The sequence below is a fragment of the Carlito syrichta genome, unplaced genomic scaffold (assembly GCF_000164805.1).
Source record: "Carlito syrichta isolate Samal-C Ts95f unplaced genomic scaffold, Tarsius_syrichta-2.0.1 Scaffold117927, whole genome shotgun sequence".
In the NCBI taxonomy this organism is placed as follows: Eukaryota; Metazoa; Chordata; class Mammalia; order Primates; family Tarsiidae; genus Carlito; species Carlito syrichta.
This window is the reverse complement of record NW_007062023.1, coordinates 167,084-187,684: the sequence shown is the minus strand read 5'-3', so window position 1 is coordinate 187,684 and position 20,601 is coordinate 167,084. Positions and strand designations below refer to the sequence as shown.

Genomic DNA, 20,601 nt, shown 5'->3' with positions numbered 1-20,601 from the left:
CCCCTGACCCCCTCCCCCCGCCTGCTTCTCCCCTTGATATGCCTGGCAGAACACGGGCTTTGAAGGCAGAGAGATCTGAGTTCACAGCTTCCTCCAGCCCCACGACACAGCCACGTCGTCTCATCTTTACCACGGGGACCATCCCAGAGGGTGAGCATCAGGGGCATGTGACAAACCATATGGCAAACCGGTGGTCCCTGCCCTTCTAGAGCCCAGCTCTGTTGCTGTCACTCCCTACCCCTCGCCCTCACGGTCCCCAGCACCCACCAAAACTAGAAACGGCCTCTACCCCCACCCCAACAGCACACACACATCCTGAACACCGTGACCCAGAGTCTCCTCCCATGTGCCCTCCCCTCAGCCCCTAGTGCCCCCTCTCCGTCACCCCATCCACCTTGCCTTGCTGTGACTTGAGTCCAAGCTCTGACCCACACCCAGGAGTCCCGTGAGGTGGGGCACTCTGTGATCGGTCACCCGGTAGCCACAGGGACCAGCACATGGTAGGCTGAGAACGTTCCACGGTAACTATTAGAGCAGCTGCTCCATGCCAGAGGTTGGGGTGCAACCATGACAAGACTGGCCCCACGTCTGGGTCCCTGACACTTTCCTGGTGGCCGATGGCAGTCATGATGCTGTCCCAAGTCTGCCCTCAGCACTGGGTGACCCTGGACTGGCCCCCTCTCAGAGCCTTCCTGCCAGGGTGGGATCCCCACCTTTCAAAGGGGGGACTTGGCGGTTCAGGGAGGTGTCAGCCCTTGCCTCGGGTTTGGAGTCAGAGAGAGCAGGAAGCACACCTGCTGTGGTGAGGAATTCCAGAGAGGAATTCCAGGACCCGTAAGTGAGCACAGCTCCAGCAGTCACTGGTCTCTAAGGCAGTGCTGGGCATTAGGACCTGCCAGACACCCAGAGGGTGAGAACACAGGGCCACCACCAGCCTTCCCAGAGGAGGGCGTCTCAGTGGAGACACACAGAACAAGAGGACAGAACAGGAGGAGAAAGGCATTCCAAGCAGAGTCAGTAGGGCGTGCAGAGGCCAGCCAGACCGACGTCCAGACCCTGGGACCGTCCTCTGGCGTGGGGTGCTCACTTTGAAACTGCCGGTGGCCCCCTTGGCCTTGGAGTTGAGGGGCCTGGTAAGGAGGCCACGGCTCAGGCCCGTGGCCAGGGCCTGCTTCAGCAGGTACTTGAAGCGGATGACGTCCACCGTTGGGTATTTGTGCAGGATGAAGAGTTTGATGGCCACCACCGACATGCCCCGGCCCTGCTCCCGTGTCTCCAGCGCCTCCAGCACCATGCGCAGCATGGGAGGGTTGCGGCGCCCTGCCAGGATGCCGGTGCGTCTCGGGCCTACGGGATGAACAGCAAGATGTCGCCCAAGCCAGGCCCATTCGGCAACTGACCTGGGCCGGGCACAGCTCCCAGGCACCAGCTGGACCCCATGGGAGTGGGTGAGGGGCCCAGCAAGGATCAGACACACCCCCCATTGGAGACATTGACTACGGGGCACCACTGAGGCTCAGTGAGTCTCTTTTTAAAGAATTACATATTCCTTTTAAAAAATCCTTTAGCCTGGGCACAGTGGCTCATGCCTGTAATCCCAGAACTTTGGGAGGCTGAGGCAAGAGGACTGCTTGAACCCAGGAGTTCGAGACCCGCCTGGGCAACTTGGCGAGACCTCATCTCTACAATAAATAAAAAAAATGAGCCAGGCATGGTGGTCACACCTGTAGTTCCAGCTACTTGGAAGGCTGAGGCGGAAGGAACACCTAAGCCCAGGAGGTCGAGGCTGCAATGGCCGTGAGCGTGCCAGCGTGCCACTGCACTCCAGCCTGGGCGACAGAGACTCTGACTCCAAAAAATAAAATAAAATAACTTAACTTGTGCTGATTGTCTAGCTCTAACTGTTGGTTTAAAGACCTCTGTGAGCCAGTCTCAGCGGAACCCAGACTGCGAGGGACTCTCTGGGGGACACAGCCCGGTCTCTTCCACAAATAAACAAGAGGGAAGAGGGAAGGAAGGAGTAGGAGGGGAGCCCTGTGGATCAGAGACACTTAGAAAACCTCTTGACCAAATGCCAAAAAAAAAAAAAAAAAGGCGACCAGATAAATGTGAACACTGGAAGAGACTATTGAATGGTACTAAGGAAAATGTTGTTTCAGGTGTGTTAATGATATTGCAATTAGTTTTTTTTGTTTTTTTTTTTTAGTCGGAGTCTCACTCTGTCGCCCAGACTGGAGTGCAGTGGCCGCTCCCGACCACCGCAGCCTCCACCTGCTGGACTCCGGTGATTCTTCCGCCTCAGCCTTCCGAGTAGCCAGAATTACAGGCATGTGCTACCACGCCCGGCTGATTTTTTGATGGATTGTAGAGATGAGGTCTCGCCTGCCGAGGCGGGTCATGAAGCAATTAGTTCTTAAAAGGTACTTATCTGTTAAACATAAACACTGAAGTATTTACAAATGAAATGATAAATTCAGTGTTTGCTTTGTAATAACCCAGTCATGAAAGAAGACTAGCCAGCTGGGCTCAGTGGCTCAGCCTGTAATCCCGCGCCTTTGGGAGGCTGAGGTGAGTGGATTGCCTGAGCCCACAGGTTTGAGACCCGCCTGGGCAACTTGGCAAGACCTCATCTCTACAATGAGTCAAAAATTAGCCGGGCGTGGTAGCGTGCGCATGTAGTTCCAGCTACTTGGAAGGCTGAGGCGGAAGGATCGCCGGAGCCCAGCAGGTCGAGGCTGCGGTGGCCGGGAGCGGCCACTGCACTCCAGTCTGGGCGACAGAGCGAGACTCCAATTCAAAAAAAAAAAAAAAAAAGAAAAGGAAGAAGACTAGCCATAAGCTGATGAGGGTTGAAATTGGGTGATGGGTGCAGGGGACAGGAGTCACAGACCACTCGGCGGCCTACTTGTTTTTCCTTCTGGAAGTTTTTGCAAGATCAGGCACAGTAGTCCATGCCTGTGATCCCAGAATTTTGGGAGGCCAAGAAAGGAGGATCATTTGAGCCCAGGAGGTTGAGAGCGACCCGGGCAACATAGCGAGACTTTATCTCTACAAAAAAATCAAAAGTCACCAGGCATGGTGGTGCATGCCTGTAGTTCCAGCTATCAGGAGGCTGAGGTGGAAGGATCTCTTGAGCCCAGGAATTTGAGACTATGGTGAGCCGTGATCAAGCCACTGGACTCCAGCTTGGGAGATAGTGAGATTCTGACTCAAAAATAATATAAAAGAGAAAGTTTCCATCATAAAAAGTTAAAAAAGAACTTCACTCCTAGGTATATACCCAAGAGAGATGAAAACATGTGTCTTCACAAAAGCTTGTACATGAATGTTCATAGCAGCATTATTCATATTAGTCAAAAGGTGGAAAACAGCCCAAATGTCCATGACAATAATGAATGAATGGATAAACCAGATGGGTATGTAGCCATCCAATGGGATATCATTCAGTTTTAAGATGGAAGGAAATTCTGATACATGCTACAACGTGGATAAATCCTAGAGACATGCTAAGTGAAAAACGTCACATATTGTATGACTCCATTTGTATAATATATCCAGAGTAAGCAAATCCATAGATACAGAGAGTTGATTAGCGGGGGCTGGGGATGCAGTGACTGCTCATGGGTAGGTTTTCTTTTGGAGGTGCTGAAAACATTCTAAAATTGATCGAGGAGAGGCATACCCAGCTCTGTGAATATACTAAAAGCCACTGTGCACTTTCAGTGGGTGAACTGTGTAGTATGTGAATTATTTCTCAATAAGCTGTTACAGGAAAAAATCACACATGAGCATAGGATCAAGGGTGGGGGAAGAAGTCATCGATCACACTCCATGCACGCCAGTGAGTGGACGGTAAAAATCACTGTCTCCCCTGTGACATTTTGATGAATGGGAATAAAGGATTTGTGTGACTAATCTTGGGCTGTAGTGACCCTGGCGCACTTTTGGTACTTTGTGGTATGAGTATACATGTTGTTTGATCCCTTTTTTGTTGCCCATTTCCCCTTGTTGCTGTGCTGTTCTACCGTAAAGAGGGGTAGCTAGGGTAGAACACGAACCTAGAACCCCTATGGACCTGCCGTTAGAGCTGTAGTCTTGTCAGCTTTACAGTTGTTTTCGTTTTGTTTTTTTGAGTTGGAGTCTCATTCTTGTCGCCCCGGCTGGAGTGCAGTGGCATGCTCATGGCCACCACAGCCTCCACCTGCTGGGCTCAGGCAATCCTTCTGCCTCAGGCAATCCTTCTGCCTCAGCCTTCTGAGTAACTGGAACTACAGACGCACACCACCACGCCCAGCCAGTTTTGTGATTTATTGTAGAGATGACGTCTCACCAAGTTGCCCAGGCTGGTCTTGAACTCCCAGGCTTGGGCAATCCTCTCACCTCGGCTTTCCAAAGTGCTGGGATTACAGGCTGAGCCACTGTGCCCGGCCTGTTTTACAGTTCTGACTAGACCAGTGTCTGCTCAGACAAACTTTTCCGTGGGTCTCTGAAACAAAAACTGGATGAGTTTTTCTTCTCATCTTGTTTCTGCTTCTGAGAGTTGACTCGTGACCACATAAGGGTACACTCTCTTGGTCTCTTCCATCTGGAGGGTATGAATTTTTGGGTTCACGTCAGGTAGCTAGTCTGAAAAGACTGGAAGCCGAGACATGTAATATTTTAAGCATGTTCATTTAGAATGTATCAAGCTCTTAGGGAGTTTTTGTCTTAAAATGTTCCATCTCGGGGTGGGGGTGGGGGAAGTTCCCATCTCTACAGAGCTTTTGTCATCTTTTGCTATTTTAAGTTTATTTCTGAGAGAGAATTTTGGGGGATTGCCTCCTCACATCCTCTCCAGGAATATATGGTCAAAACCTGAAAAGTTGTCACCTGGGCTTTAAAGAGGTTTTGGATTGAGCCACTATTGGAACTATTTGTATTCTATATTTATTGAAAATAAAGCTGGGCTCGGTGGCTCAGCCCGTAATCCCGTGCCTTTGGGAGGCTGAGGTGAGTGGATTGCCTGAGCCCACGGGTTCAAGACCCGCCTGGGCAACTTGGCGAGACCTCATCTCTACAATAAACCAAAAAATAAACCGGGCGTGGTAGCGCACGCCTGTAGTTCCAGCTACTTGGAAGGCTGAGGCGGAAGGATCGCTGGAGCCCAGCCGGTCGAGGCTGCGGTGGCTGGGAGGGGCCACTGCAGCACTCCAGTATGGGCGACAGAGTGAGACTCCAACTCAAAAAAAAAAAAAAAGAAAAGAAAAAAATATTTCAGAGCGCTCTTAATCTAAACAATCGGTGAAAAGGTTAAATTAGAAAAAAGACATGCCAGGCACAGTGGCTCAAGCCTGTAATCTCAGCACTTTGGGAGGCCAAGGTGAGAGGACTGCCTAAGCCCAGGGGTTTGAGACCAGCCTGGGCAACTTGGTGAGACCTCATCTCTACAATAAATAAATTTTAAAAATTAGCCAGAGTGGTAGCGTGCACCTGTAGTTCCAGCTACTTGGAAGGCTGAGGCGGAAGGATCACTGGAGCCCAGCAGGTTGAGGCTGTGGTAGTTGCGAGCATGCCACTGCACTCCAGGTTGGGTGACAGAGTGAGACTCCAACTCAAAAAAAAAAAAGAAGAAGAAGAAGAAGAAAAACATATAATAGTATTAAGGCTAGCCTTAAGAATACTCTTGACTAAATTTGGTTAGGTGTGGTGGCTCATGCCTGTAATCCCAGCATTTTAGGAGGTCAAGGTGGGAGGAGCCCTTGAGCCCAGGAGTTCAAGACCAGCCTGGGCAACAACAAGACATCATCTCTAGAAAAAATTAAAAAATTAGCCAGGCATGGTGGCGTGCACCTGTAGTCCCAGCTAATCGAGAGAGGCTGAGGTGAAAGGATCTTCTGAGTCCAAGAGGTTGAGGCTGTGGTGAGCCATGATCATGCCACGGCACTCCGGCCTGGATGACAGAGTGAGACCCCCGTCTCAGAAAATAAGTAAAATAAAAATAAACGTTTTTTTTAAACCAAAGAGATTTTTGCAAGTGTCTTATCCAAGGTTATGACTCAACCATGGACATGTGACATGTCTCCGAAGAGGTGGCAAGCAGTTTTTACAAGATCCAGAATTGTCCCAAATAGCTCCAAGAAAGAAGCATTTTGCTAGCCATAAACAAAATGCGACCCACATTTCTGTTTGGCCTTATTTCCTAAGGTCTCAGCTTCTCAGTTGATCATCTCTGTACAAAGGCCAAAAAGCCCCATATGTCCCCACAGATGGAAGACAGGAAATCAAAAGCTGTCCATGGAAAGGAAAAGGATCAAGAAATGGCAAAAGCAACACAAATATCAAGCCAGAAAGGACTCAGGCTGTAGCCAGGAACTGAACCCAGGCCGCTGCAGGTGCTGAAAAGGCAGAACCTTAGCTACTGGATACAGCCTGGGGAAGTCTCTATTGCTCTTCCCAGAAGGAATCTAGAGCAAGCAGTTTGGAGGCGATCCTTCCGCCTCAGCCTCCCGAGTAGCTGAGACTACAGGTGGTGACACCACTGCAACCTAACTTTTTGTAGAGACGAGGTCTTGCTACGTTGCCTAAGCTAGTCTCAAACTCCTGTGCTCAAGCAATTCCCCCGCCTAAGCCTCCCAAAAGTGCTAGGATTACGGGCATGAGCTTAAATGCCAGAAATATCAGCTGTTTGTTCTGATTAAAATCTGGTAATAAGACTTTTGAAAGAATTTTTAAGCGCTCTATAGTTAAAAATCAGTTTAATTAAAAGCTAATATCTAAGCTGTGTGTGTGTGTGTAGATATATATGTATAGATATATATCTACACACACACATACACACACACACACACATATATACTTTTTCACTTTTTAGATCCTGTTTTGGGGCAGTCTCACTCTGTCGCCCAGGATGGAGTGCAGTGGTACCATCATGGATCACAGCAACCTCGACCTCCTGGCCTCAGGCGGTCCTCCTCCTCCTCCCTCCTGAGTAGCTGGGAGGGACTACAGGTGTGTGCTACCACGCCCAGCTAATCCTTTGATTTTTTTCTAGAGACAAAGTCCCACTATGTTGCCTAGATGGGTCTCAAACTCCTGGACGCAAAACAATTCTCTCAACCCGACCTCCCAAAGTTCTGTGATTATAGGTGTGAGCCACTATGCCTGGCCTTCATTTGCTTTTGTTGCATCCTCTTCCTCCTTCCTCTTTGCCATCTTTGGTACCAAATGAAAAGATCTACAGAAAATTTCTAATGACTCAGACCCCTTAAAGAACTCAGAATTAAGGCACCATTCACCTCTTTTGGGGGGGGTCTTCTGCTTTCTTTGTGGAGTCTCAAGAGTTGGGGCAGATTCCTCTAGGATTTAAAGCTTTGCTCTCTTTTGCATCATGTGACCTGATCTTTTTAGCTTTGAGGTGTACTGGAAATTATGTTGCATTGTGAGAAAATTTGACCTTGACATGTGGCTAGGTAAGAAAAACACTTGTAGAGATGGCTGATGGCGGTTGCTTACAGTGAATGGCTATTACTACAGGGCATTACTCCTTCCTTGCCTATGTAGATAAGAAAAGCATGGTTTAAGCCTCATTGCATGCTTTCTTGGCTCCGTGTATTAAAGGGCTCCACTCTGAAGCCAGTAACCTAAGAAACAAGCTGAGCGGGCTTGGTGGCTCAGACTGTAATCCCGCGCCTTGAGAGGCTGACGTAAGTGGATTGCCTGAGCCCGCGGGTTTGAGACCCACCTGGGCAACTTGGCAAGACCTCATCTCTACAATAAATTAAAAAATTAGCCGGGTGTGGTAGTGTGCGCCTGTAGTTCCAGCTACTTGGAAGGCTGAGGCGGAAGGATTGCCGGAGCCCAGCAGGTCGAGGCTGCCGTGGCCGGGAGCGGTCACTGCACTCCAGTCTGGGCAACAGAGTGAGACTCCAATTTAAAAAAAAAAGCAGCAAGCTGGCCAGGTGTGGTGGCTCACATCTATAATCTCAGCACTTTGGGAGGCTGAGGTCAGAGGATTGCCTGGGCAACTTGGCGAGACCTCATCTCTAAAATAAATCAAAAAATTAGCCAGGCATGGTTGTGTGTGCCTGTAGTTCCAGTTACTTGGAAGGCTGAGGCAGAAGGATCGCCTGAGTTCAGCAGATTGAAGCTGCAATGGCCGTGAGCGTGCCACTGCCCCTCCAGCATGGGCGACAGAGTGAGACTCCGACTCAAAACAACAACAACAGAAACAAGCTAAGTTAAAAAAATCAAAGCCAGGCTCGGTGGCTCAGCATGTAATCCCGCGCTTTGGAAGACTGAGGTGAGTGGATTGCCTGAGCCCGCGGGTTCGAGACCCGCCTGGGCAACTTGGCGAGACCTCATCTCTACAATAAATCAAAATGAGCCGGGCGTGGTAGCGCGCACCTGTAGTTCCGGCTACTTGGAAGGCTGAGGTGGAAGGATCGCCGGAGCCCAGCAGGTCGAGGCTGCGGTGGCCGGGAGCGGCCACTGCACTCCAGTCTGGGTGACAGAGTGAGACTCCAACTCAAAAAACAAACAAACAAAAAAACCCCAAACAAACAAAAAAACAACAAAATCAAAATACAACTTCTAGCATTTAGCTAGCTAGCTATCTTAAAGCCCTTTGGTAAAAGAAATTGATGTCTTTAAGACAGTTTCCATTTATATCTGCCTGTGTACTTTAGAAACTCTTACCATTGTTTTTAAATGTATAAGCCATACCTTTGTTTATGGTATTTTTCCTGGACATCTTAGTTGAACTTTTGCTAATACCATTTTTTCCCCTTCGTTTGAGGAAATAGTGGTACAGTATTTAGGCTAACATCTTAGCTCTGTGCTTTTGAAATATAAATTATCGACCAGGCACAATGGTTCAAGCCTGCAATCCCAGCACTTTGGGAGGCCAAGGCGAGAGGACTGTTTGAGCCCATGGGTTTGAGGCCAGCCTGAGCAACTTGGCGAGACCTCACCTCTACAATAAATAAAAAAAATTAGCCGGGCGTGGTAGCGCACGCCTGATGTTCCAGCTACTTAGAAGGCTGAGGTGGAAAGATCACCTGAGCCCAGCAGGTCGAGGCTGGAGTGGCTGTTGAGCATGCCACTGCACTCCGGCCTGGGCGACAGAGTGAGACTCCAACTCAAAAATAAATAAATAAGCCGGGCTCAGTGGCTCAGCCTGTAATCCCGCGCCTTTGGGAGGCTGAGGTGAGTGGATTGCCTGAGCCCGCGGGTTTGAGACCTGCCTGGGCAGCGAGACCTCATCTCTACAATAAATCAAAAAAATCAGCCGGGCTGGTAGCGCATGCCTGTAATTCCGGCTGAGGCGGAAGGATCGCCGGAGCCCAGCAGGTCGAGGCTGCGGTGGCCAGGAGCAGCCACTGCACTCCAGTCTGGGCACAGAGTGAGACTCCAACTCAAAAAATAAACAAACAAGCAAACAAACAAAAGAAATATAAATTATCTTGCTTCATCTAAGAGTTGTGCCTCCAGAAATGCAAATTTAGAGTTGCTTAGCTGACAGTTGTTTAGGGCAGGGAACAGGTAATTAAGAGACTGATGGTCTAAAGTGGGGAAGAGAAATTTTGAAAACTGGTAGATTGCTGGGCGCGATGGCTCAAGCCTGTAATCCCAGTACTTTGGGAGGCCTAGATGAGAGGATTGCCTGAGACCAGGGATTTAAGATCAGCCTGGGGAACTTGGTGAGACTTTATCTCTACAATAAAAAAAAAATCAGCCAGGCGTGGTGGCTCCTGCCTGTGGTTCCAGCTACTTAGAAGGCTGAGGCAGAAGGATCGCCTGCACCCAGGAGGTCAAGGCTGGGATGACTGAGTGTGCCACTGCCCTCCTGCCTGGGCGACAGAATGAGACTCCAATTCAAAGAAAGAAAGAAAGAAAGAAAAGAAAGAAAGAAAAGAAAGAAAGAAAAGAAAGAAAGAAAAGAAAGAAAGAAAGAAAGAAAGAAAGAAAGAAAGAAAGAAAGAAAGAAAGAAAGAAAGAAAAACTGGTAGATGAAGCATCTTATAAACCTATAAGATCTGCATTGATGTGTCTGTCTGTGTGTTTATATATGTTATATGTATGTGATGTTTCACTACCAAAATATATATAAGAACCCATTACTTAGCGACTACAAAAATAAGTGCTTATATCAAGTTTTTTGTTTTTGTTTTTGTTTTTAGTTGGCATCTCACTCTGTCACCCAGGCTAGAGAACAGTGGTACACTCACAACCACCCCAGCTTCAACCTGCTGGGCTCCAACGATCCTTCTGCTTCAGCCTTCCAAGTAGCCGGAACTACAGGCATACGCTACTACGCCTGGCTAATTTTTGATTTATTGTAAAGACGAGGTCTTGCCAAGTTGCCCACGCTGGTCTTGAACCTGTGGGCTCAGGCAATCTATTCACCTCAGCCTCCCAAAGTGCTGGGATTACAGGCTGAGCCACCGAGTCCGGCCTATATCAAGTATTTTATCAGAAAAATGGAAACTTTAACTCAAATGCCTTTTAGTTCACGTGACTTTAATAATCTTTAGTAAATATAGTTTTTGTTTTTGTTGTTGTTTTTGAGTCAGAGTCTCACTCTGTCGCCCAGGCTGGAGTGCAGTGGCACAGTCATGGCTACCACAGACTCGATCCGTTGGGCTCAGGCAATCCTTCCCCCTCAGCCTTCCAAGTAGGGGGGACTGCAGGCATGCACCAGCATGTATGGTTAGTTTTTTTTATTTATTGTTGAGATGAGGTCTTGCCATGTGGCACAGGCTGGTTTCGAACTTCTGGGCTCAGGCAATCCCTCTTGTCTCAGCCTTTCAAAGTGCTGGGATTACAGGCATGAGCCACTGCACCTGGCCAATAGTTTTAAAATTATTGGTAAAGCAAAGTAGAAACATCTTGAGAATTTAACTTAGATATTGTGTATGAGTCTATTGGTCTATTAGTCAGATACTGTCTCTGCCATTTTTTTTTTTTTTAATTGGAGTACAGTGGCACATTCATGGCCACTCCAGCATCGACCTGTGATCCACACCTGTCTAATTTTTAAAAAATTTATTGTAGAAACGATGTCTCACCAAGTTGCCCGGGCTGGTCTTGAACCTGCAGGTTCAGGCAATCCACTAGCCTTGGCCTCCCAAAATGCTGAGATTACAGGCTGAGTCACTGAGCCTGGCCCCTACCAGATGTTTTAAGATCACAAGTTGGTAGTTTCTGTGGTATTTTCAATAATTGTTTGACTTGTCTGATTTAGAGTCACTTGATTCTAGGCTCTAAACAAATGCTCGTGGTAAGGCCTGGGGATATGTACGGTGTCCCTGATCCAACTATGCCTCCTGGCTATGCTGTGGAGGGTCAGACATTATCTGCAGCTCTGTCCTTTATGTTGGGCTATGCATCTGGACCGTAATTAATATATCTTATCTCCTAGATTTTTCACTAAAAAATATGAGTCACTAAGATTTAACATGATAACATATGTAATTAAAACGATATATGTTAGAAATATAAAAAAATTCTACATGCAAACTATAGTTAAAAAGTAGGATATGTTTTTGGTAAAAAGATTCTAAAAAGGCAAAGGAATGTGGTTTTTGTCAAAGAGAAAGTAATTTTGTCTAGTTTACAGATTTTTACATTGTTTTAAGTTGAAGGAAAAATTATGCAAAAAATAAACAGATATAAAAAGTTGGGAAAGAAAGTACATTTTGTTCTAAGATAAAATAATAAGACAAAACTGAAGGTTTAAGCAAGTTGTAGTTCTGTGGTAGATGGATTTGTAAAAGGAATTTTGCATGTGATCAGTTCCACTGAAATTTAAAGAGGATTATTTAGTTATTCTGTAAATTAAATATTAATATCAAAATCACATTGATTCAGGGCCAGAGTCTGAGCTCCTGTGGCAAAATAACTGCATTTTCTTGGAGCACTGATCTGCTCTTTAATAAAAAAATTATAAAAGGTTTATAGAAATCTTACCTTATGGTAACACTGATTAAAATTAGAGTTGTTTATATGTTTTTTTTTTGAGTTGGAGTCTCATTCTGTTGCCCAGGATGGAGTGCAGTGGCATACTCACGGCCACTGCAGCCTCGAATTGCTGGGCTCAGGTGATCCCTCTGCCCCAGTCTTCCAAGTAACTGGAACTGCAGGCGTGTGCCACCACATCTGACTAATTTTTTTGATTCATTGTAGAGACAAGGTCTTGCCAAATTGCCCAGGCTGGTCTTCAACCCCTGGGTTCAGGCAATCCTCTCACCTTCGCCTCCCAAATTGGTAGGATTTCAGGCAGGAGCCACTGTACCTGGCCCATATCAAAGGCTTAAAACGTGATATTTGACAAACTTTTCTGAAATAAAATTCTAAATTCAGTCTTTTGATCTTAAACTAACTTTTTAGATATTAGGTTTCCCTGAAGTTCAAGAGAGACATATTCAATTCATTTGGCATGCTAAAAATCATCCAAGAAACACTGTCAGATAAGAAAGGGTGTTTAAGTTTCAGTTATCTTTATAAGTGTTATTAGTATGTGTTCTAAAATCGTAATAGAGAGGCAACTCCTTCAGGTCCCCTCCCACTGTGGGAGCTTTTCTGTCCTATCAATAAAGCCTGCTTTCTCAAAAAAAAAAAAAAAAAAAAAAAAAAATCCTAACAGATTCCTATAATTCTAATATGCCTTACCAAATGATCAGTAATAATTAAGATTAACATTGTTGAATGCCACCGAAATAACCAAATCTCCTTGTCAGTTGTGTCTTTAACCATGGCTGTTCTAAGGCTTCTGTCATCCACAATTATTATTTTACTATGAGCCTTCTCAAAAAGTATTTATAATCAGCTCAGTTCAAAACTTGCTTCTTTAGAGGAGTACATGAAAAGGACTCTTGAATGCAGGTTTCTGATAACTTCAGAGATTATGACATTGGGTTAGATTAAAAAAAACTTCTAGGAATCTAATTAAAAAGTGAATGTGGCGAGAGAATTGCCTGAGTTCAGACGTTTGAGACCAGCCCGGGCAGCTTGGTGAGACCACATCTCTACACTAAATCAAAAAATTAGCTGGGCATGGTGGCACACACCTGTAGTTCCAGCTATTTGGGAGGCTGAGGCAGAAGGATCTCCTGAACCCAACAGGTTGAGGCTGCAGTGGCCATGAGCGTGCCACTGCACTCTAGCCTGGGCAACAGAGTGGGAGTCTGACTCAGGAAAAAAAAAAAAAAGGCCAGTGTGTTCATGAGAATTACTAACCCAATATCAAGTAGAACAAGTTAATTGCATGGGACTAAACTAATAGAGGAATGAAATATTTTAATGACCTTTTACCTTTGTTTTCCAGGGTCAAGAAAATCTATATTTATTTTTGCTTTTGAGCTATGTATAGTTTTAGACATTTGAATAAAGCATATTCTTTTTTTTTTTTTTTTTTTTTTGAGTTGGAGTCTCACTTTTGTCACCCAAGTTGGAATGCAGTGGCACGCTCACAGCTCCTGCATCCTCGACTTGCTGGGTTCAGGCGATCTTTCCACCTCAGTAAAGTATATTCTTGTGAACAAAATTTGAAACTTATTTCCTTCTGGATTTCTCCAGAATTTGGAAACTATTTGTAATTTAAGTCACTGGTTATTTTACCAAGGCTTTGACTAGAATGGTTTTTCCTTTTTTTTTTGAGTCAGAGTCTCACTCTGTTACCCAGGCTGAAGTGCAGTAGCACAATCATGGCTACTGCAGCCTTGACCTGCTGGACTCAGGAGATGCTTCTGCCTCAGCCTTCCAAGGTATGTGCCACTGCACCTAGATAATTTTTTGATATATTGTAGAGACAAAGACCACCAAGTTGCCCAGGCTGGTCTTGAACCCCTGGGCTCAGGCAATCCTCTCACTTCCACCTCCCAAAGTGCTGGGATTACAGGTGTGAGCCACTGTGCCTAGCCTGAAATGGCATATTTTTAGATATGAGCAGATGCTTTGAGGAATCGAGGTTTACTCACAGAGCTGATGAAAACCCCTTGGAATGCCTGGCCTTGAACTTTTTCTGCGCAGTTCCTTCACAGGGTTCTGACATGTGGTAAGGAAGCAATGTCTCTATGACAGGAACCCCAAGTTACACTGGGATCTTGAGAAGAAAGGAATTCACACAAGTATCTGTAGGCATAGATAAATCCTTGGCTGGGCTTGAGAAACTTTTTCTTTTTTTTTTTAAGGTCTGAGATTTCTTATGAAAAAAGTTCCAGAAAAGCCCCCTTAAAGAGAGCCCATATGGCAAATAACTATTCTTGCTGTACTTTATGCAAATAATCAGGCCTAATAATCACGTATAATAGGACTAAATCTTATTTTGCAAGTAAATTGGCCCTATGATGACTTGTCTTTGGTAGAAATGGGGACCAGATAGAGAAAAATGATATTGCAGAGGAAACTAGAGTATACATATTATCAGATTCTAGCTATGTCCATTATTTTTTAGTTTTTATTATTTTCTATAATTTAGACTAATCCTGAATTCTCTCCTGGCTACAAGTCTCCAAACTAATGTTTTCAATGTTTTGTTCCATTTTCTCTTTGGCTTGGGACTCAATGAAATTGCTACTACCTTTTTTCGGAGGCCCTGCAAGCTGAAGCTTACACCTTGTGATGCAAGTGAAAAAAGCAGCCTCTTTTCTTTCCTCCCTCTCCCTTCCTTCCTTCTTTCCTTCCTTCCTTCCCTTTCTCTTTTCTCTTACTACTTCCCTCCCTCCCTCTTTAAAAAACAAAAAAGAGAAAAAAAACAAAAACATAAAACCAGCATGTCAGATTGCCACTGCCATCTTTCTCTTTAACCAAAGATAACTTTGAGTCTAACGTCTACACACCTCAACTAAACTACCCTCTGGACTCTCAGGAAACTGGTTTATATATTGTTGCTAACATTGACCTTTGTTCTTCTTCTGTTTGAAAGCCCATAGGCAATGCCATCTCCTAAAATGAGACACAGTTCTTTTTTTTTTTTTTGAGTCGGAGTCTCACTCTGTCGCCCAGACTGGAGTGCAGTGGCCGCTCTCGGCCACCGCAGCCTCCACCTGCCGGGCTCCGGCGATCCTTCCGCCTCAGCCATCCGAGTAGCTGGAATTACAGGCGCGCGCTACCACGCCCGGCCAATTTTTGATATATTGTAGAGATGAGGTCTCACCAAGTTGCCCAGGTGGGTCTTGAACCCGCGGGCTCAGGCAATCCACTCACCTCAGCCTCCCAAGGCACGGGATTACAGGCTGAGCCACCGAGCCCGGCTGAGACACAGCTCTTTATGGCAACTGGCCCATTCCCAGACTGGTTAAATGAAATTCTTTGTTACTCAGCTTTTAATTCAGTGTTTCTCTTCCACAGCCACCTTCTCGGTTTTTAGTGTATGAGACTTCCAGGGAAGTTTCAGACAGAGGACTGATGAGAGCTGGAAACCAATACCTCAAAATATGGCGTTTTTGACATGCCGAACTGAAGACAGTTTCTCTGACTCCCACACCCCAGCACCATCTTTCCCAAAGAAGTTGCTTCCCAGCTTCTGCTCCCTGTTATTATCTCTTGAGGAAAGAAGACTAAGGAAGAGCCCAGTGTTGGGGAGTATTTGTTTTGGGGCCAAAGCTTGTGAGTTGGCAGAGTCCTGGCTCACTCTCGGCCTCAGTCTTCCGATCAGCACAGTGGGCATAGGAGCCTCTAAGGAGGTCTGAGCCCTCCCAGCTGCGGTTCCAGGGTATGCGGTTTTTCGCCAGGGGTCCTCAGCCTGACCTCAGGAGGCAGCTCCAACTGCTTTCCACCGCCACCCCCAGACCATGGCCATCCCAGAGAGCTACTTTCAAAGGTCTTCCCCGCAGGCCTGTCTCCTCCCTCTCCAGCTCTTCATCTGACTGCTATTTAGTGACTGCTGTATACCAGGATGTCCAGAACGGAATTCACCCCGCTCCCAAACCTGTCCTCCATCTTCTCTGCCCTAGTAATTGCTACCATTTTCCCCATCCCATACCTCCCCAGACACCAAGCAAGAACCCAGGGGCCATTCTAGCCGTCCCTCCCTGACCATATCCACTCCAGGCCTCTCCACAGGCTTTTCTCTCCGCATTTTGGCCTCTCCTCTCCACTCCCATAGCCCCAGCCTCCTCCCTTTTGCCTGTTTTCCCTCAATGCTTTCTCCTCACCTCATCTCACACCTCTCACCACCCTGCTTGAAACCCTGGTGGCTCCCCATCACCTTAAGTGGAAGAATCAACTCAAGACGCCCTGGAGGCCCTGTCTCATTGGCCCCTCTCCCCACGGCGTCCACAACACTGCCCCAGCCAGAAGGAAGACTGGCAGCTTCCCAGATGCCCACCACCATGCTTGTCTCTGGGCCTGGGATGCCGCTCTCCTCTGCTGCTCTCATTCAACCTTCAAGGCTCAGAAAGCACATTGATTGGGAGCTTGACTTCCTGACTTCCCAATTAAGAGTGAACCACTCTGCCCTTGTACTCGTTGGCTCCTGGAACCTCTTCTTTCCTCCCAGAAGCCTCGGCAGATACCTAGAACGCTTCCACTGGGTGAGCCTTATCCATCCTTCAGGGGTCGCCTCCTCCAGGAAGCTTTCCCTGACCTCCCAAAGTGGTTTAAGGGACTCCTCTGAGCTCCTACAGCCCTCTGGATTACCACCATTAAAGCACATGCCACATTCCCAAATGGCATTTTTTTTTTTTTTTTGAGTTGGAGTCTCACTCTGTCGCCCAGACTGGAGTGCAGTGGCACGTTACCAGTCACCACAACCTCGACCCGCTGGGCTCCGGCGATCCTTCCGCCTCAACCTTCTGAGTAGCCGGAATTACAGGCATGCGCTACCACACCCGGCTAATTTTTTATTTTTATTGTAGAGATGAGGTCTCACCAAGTTGCCCCGGGGGGATCTTGAATCCGCGGGCCCAAGCAATCCACACACCTCGGCCTCGCCTCCCAAAGCGCTGGGATTACAGGCTGAGCTACCGAGCCCGGCCCCAAATGGCATTTATTAATGAGGCAGGTTGGGAGCACCTCAAGGGAACCACCTGGCTCTGGTTTGGCTTAGTGGCCCCTCCTATCCAGAGAAGCCCTGAGTCATTTGTTGATTGAATATGGGGGTGTCCAGCTCTGCACCAAATGCTTCTCGTCCCAGTCTCTCCATCTAGATGCCCCACAGCTGTAGCATGGCTACCGCCCTCCCCCACAGGAATGGGCTCCAGCTGGGAGGCCCTGTTGGCCTTCCTTCCCTGAGCCTAGCAGGTCTCAGACCCCAGGTCCCACCTGACATCTGCTACCTGTGCCATCAGCTCTTCTGTCAAATGGGGGGTGGAACTCAGCAGCTGGATGCTGGGTGGGTGCTGGGGCCAGGCTGGGAGAGGGTGAAAGAGTGGGAGGGTGGGAGGAGGAAGTGTCCAGGCGAGTGCTGGGAATGGAGGCTGCAGGGGTGAGCGAGGGGCTGCCTCCCAGTGCTCACCTGGCTTTTCAGACCCAGTAGACCTGGATGATGCCGCCATGGAAGTCAAGGAGGTTGAGACGATGCTGGTGATGCTTCCAGAGGCCATCAGACAGGCAGAGGCAGCAGCAGCCCTTCTCTGCCGGGTGTGAGGTGCCGGGCCGGCCTACTCGGCTTATATACCAGCGGTCCGCCCCACCACTCCAATCAGCCCTGATGGGCTGGGAGCGCTCAGAGCTGGGATTGGGGTGAGACGTTAGGATGGGGCACGGCAGTCCTGCCTTCTGCACAGGAGTCCCCGCCTGGCTACCCGCTGCTATTGACCTTGGGTAGGCTGCTTGACTTCCCTGGGTCTCAGCCCCCATAGTGAAATGATGGGAGCTGAGACCCTAGATCCCCTCATGCCCTCTGCTCACCAGGGGCTGGACACGCTGATGGCGAACAGGGGGCACCTGTGTTGCCAGGATGGCCATGGAGGCCCTCTAATCCCAGCAAGTGGGCAGCGAGCTGCGCCAGTACCTGCTCCTGTTCCAAGGCCCCTGCTGGCCTCAGTTTCTCAAAAAATAGCAGATGGAGATCACCCAGGGGTTTACCTGGAGCAGACACCCCCACATCAGGCAGTAGCCTCTCCTGAGGCCAGCCAGGCTCTCCGGGCCTGTGGCCTCCTTCTGTTTTTTTTTTTTTTTTTTTTTTTGAGTTGGAGTCTCACTCCGTCGCCCAGGCTGGAGTGCAGTGGCCGCTCCCGGCCACCGCAGCCTCGACCTGCTGGGCTCCGGCGATCCTTCCACCTCAGCCTTCCAAGTAACTGGAACTACCGGCATGCGCTACCACGCTCAGCTAATTTTTTGATTTATTGTAGAGATGAGGTCTCGCCTGCTCAGGCAGGTCTCGAACCCGCGGGCTCAGGCAATCCACTCACCTCGGTCTCCCAAAGGCGCAGGATTACAGGCTGAGCCACCGAGCCTGGTTCTGTTTTGTTTTTTGAGAAAGAAATTGTTAAAAGATGTAAGAGCAATTTTTGCAAATCTTCATAGATAAGGACAATGTCCACTGGGAAAATGGACAGAGAATATAAATAGACAATTCACTAGCCTAAAGGCCGATAAACATGAGAGAATGGATGCCCACCCTCCTTGGCATCCAGGGAGATTCGAACAGACACAATGATGGAAAACTATTTTCCCCATCAAAATGACAAACATTGAAGTGTTGGCAAGGATGCCGGGAGCCAGGCCCTCGCTGCCCCTGCCGGGGTGTAAATTGGGATACAGCCTACTTTGGGGAGGTATTCCCTCGAGGCCAGCCACTCTGCTTCTCGTCTAGAAGTAGTGCTGCATTATTTAGAAAAGAAAAAAAAATTAGAGCTAGCTTCCAAGCGAATCACCCAGGACCTGGCCAAATGAATTCATTTCTGTAGAATACTCCACAATCATCTAAAGTGATCACGTGAACGGAAACAAGACTGAGGCTGCATTTCATACCCAGCAGAATGACAAAGGCTTAAGTGTCTGTCAACACCGCGTGCCAAGGATTCGATGTCAGGCCCAGCTGCCAGGGGTGAGCTGGTAGCCACCTCAGGAAGCAAGGCCGCAGAGCGCAAGCAGCTTAAGGATGCTCTCACTCCACAACCCACGCATTTCACTCTAGGTGTTAGAAACCTGAGGATGGTCACTGCAATCTGAACCGAAATCCAAAGCCACCTCATTGCCCACCCAGTGGAGAGTGGACATGTACACTGACTTACTTGCACAGTGGAATAATTTATAGCAGTGAATATTAATAAAGCAGAACATATCTGTAGAATATGCTCACTCTGGGAGGGCAAAACTGGTGTGTGTGTGTGTGTGTGTGTGTGTATAGAAGATCTGTAAGAATTCATCCCAAGGTAACAGTAGCAGTAGTTACCTCTGAGGAAGGCATAGAATTTGTTTTGAGTTGGAGTCTCACTCCGTCACCCAGGCTGGAGTGCAGTGGCACGCTCACAGCCCCCCAGCGTCAACCTGCTGGGCTCCGGCGATCCTTCTGCCTCTGCCTTCCAAGTAACCGGAACTACAGGCACGTGCTACCGTGCCCGGCTTTTTTAATTTATTTATTGTAGAGACGAGGTCTCGCCAAGTTGCCTGGACTAGTCTCGAACCTGTTGGCTCAGGCAATCCACTCGCTTCAGCCTCCCAAAGTGCTGAGATTACAGGTTGAGCCGCCAAGCCCAGTTGGGATTGAGTTTTAAACAGATTTGCATTTTCCTCTATGTAATCTCTCTACTGTTTGGAATATTTCCAGAGGACTCTCTATCACCAGAAGTCTGGATAGAGGGAGGCTGTGGTCATCGAAGTGTTTTAAAGTGCAGTCGGCCCTCACTCCCCTGCCCGCCACCCTCATGGCCCCCTACTGCCCGTGGGTGAAAGTTGGAGCTCATAGCGACTTGGAAGGCTGAGGCGGAAGGATCACCTGAGCCCAGCAGGTGGAGGTTGCGGTGGCCAGGAGTGTGCCACTGCCTTCTAGCCTGGGTGACAGAGTGAGACTCCTACTCAAAAAAAAAAAAAAGAGAGAGAGAAAAAGTGGGAGCTCTTTAGTCTGACTTACAGAGTCTCCTTCCCCCTCGAAAATCCCACAATTTGGGCTGAGCTTGGTGACTCAGCCTATAATCCCAGGACTTTGGAAGGCCAAGGCGAGAGGATTGCCTGAGCTCACAGGTTCGAGACCAGCCCGGGCAACTTGGCGAGACCTCATCTCTACAATAAATCAAAAATTAGCTGGGCATAGTTGTACACGCCTGTAGTTTCAGCTACTTGGAAGGCTGAGGTGGAAGGACCACTGGAACCCAGCAGATCGACACTGGAGTGGCCATGAGCATGCCACTGCAGTCCAGCCTGGGTAACAGAGTGAGACTCCAAATAAAAAAAAAAAAAATTCCACAATTCAACCACACTGTAGTTCTTGGAATGGGCCATACATTGATATCTGGGCATTGCCCTTTATATCTCCTCTGTATGTGTTACACTGATGCAAAACTGATCCCAGTTTTTCATTTCTGCCATGTCTGTGGCCATTTTCAATGCAGCATTGCAAGCCTTCCCACATTCCTTAGATCTGAGCTGACCTCTGACTTATTATTTTTTTTTTTTTGCATTGGAGTCTCACTCTGTCGCTCAGACTGTAGTGCAGTGGCCGCTCCCGGCCACGGCAGC

General features: G+C 47.9%; 1 protein-coding gene across 1 annotated transcript in view; it reads right to left on the bottom strand.

The window, feature by feature from the left end:
* The window catches only part of LOC103249176 (histone H1oo), a 20,085-nt gene extending 2,611 nt beyond the window's left edge, over nt 1-17,474 (bottom strand). The window contains 2 exon segments of the mRNA XM_021707358.1: nt 1,088-1,347; nt 17,435-17,474. Coding sequence (XP_021563033.1) covers nt 1,088-1,347; nt 17,435-17,474 — 300 coding nt within the window.
* Between the last annotated feature and the right edge of the window lie 3,127 nt (nt 17,475-20,601).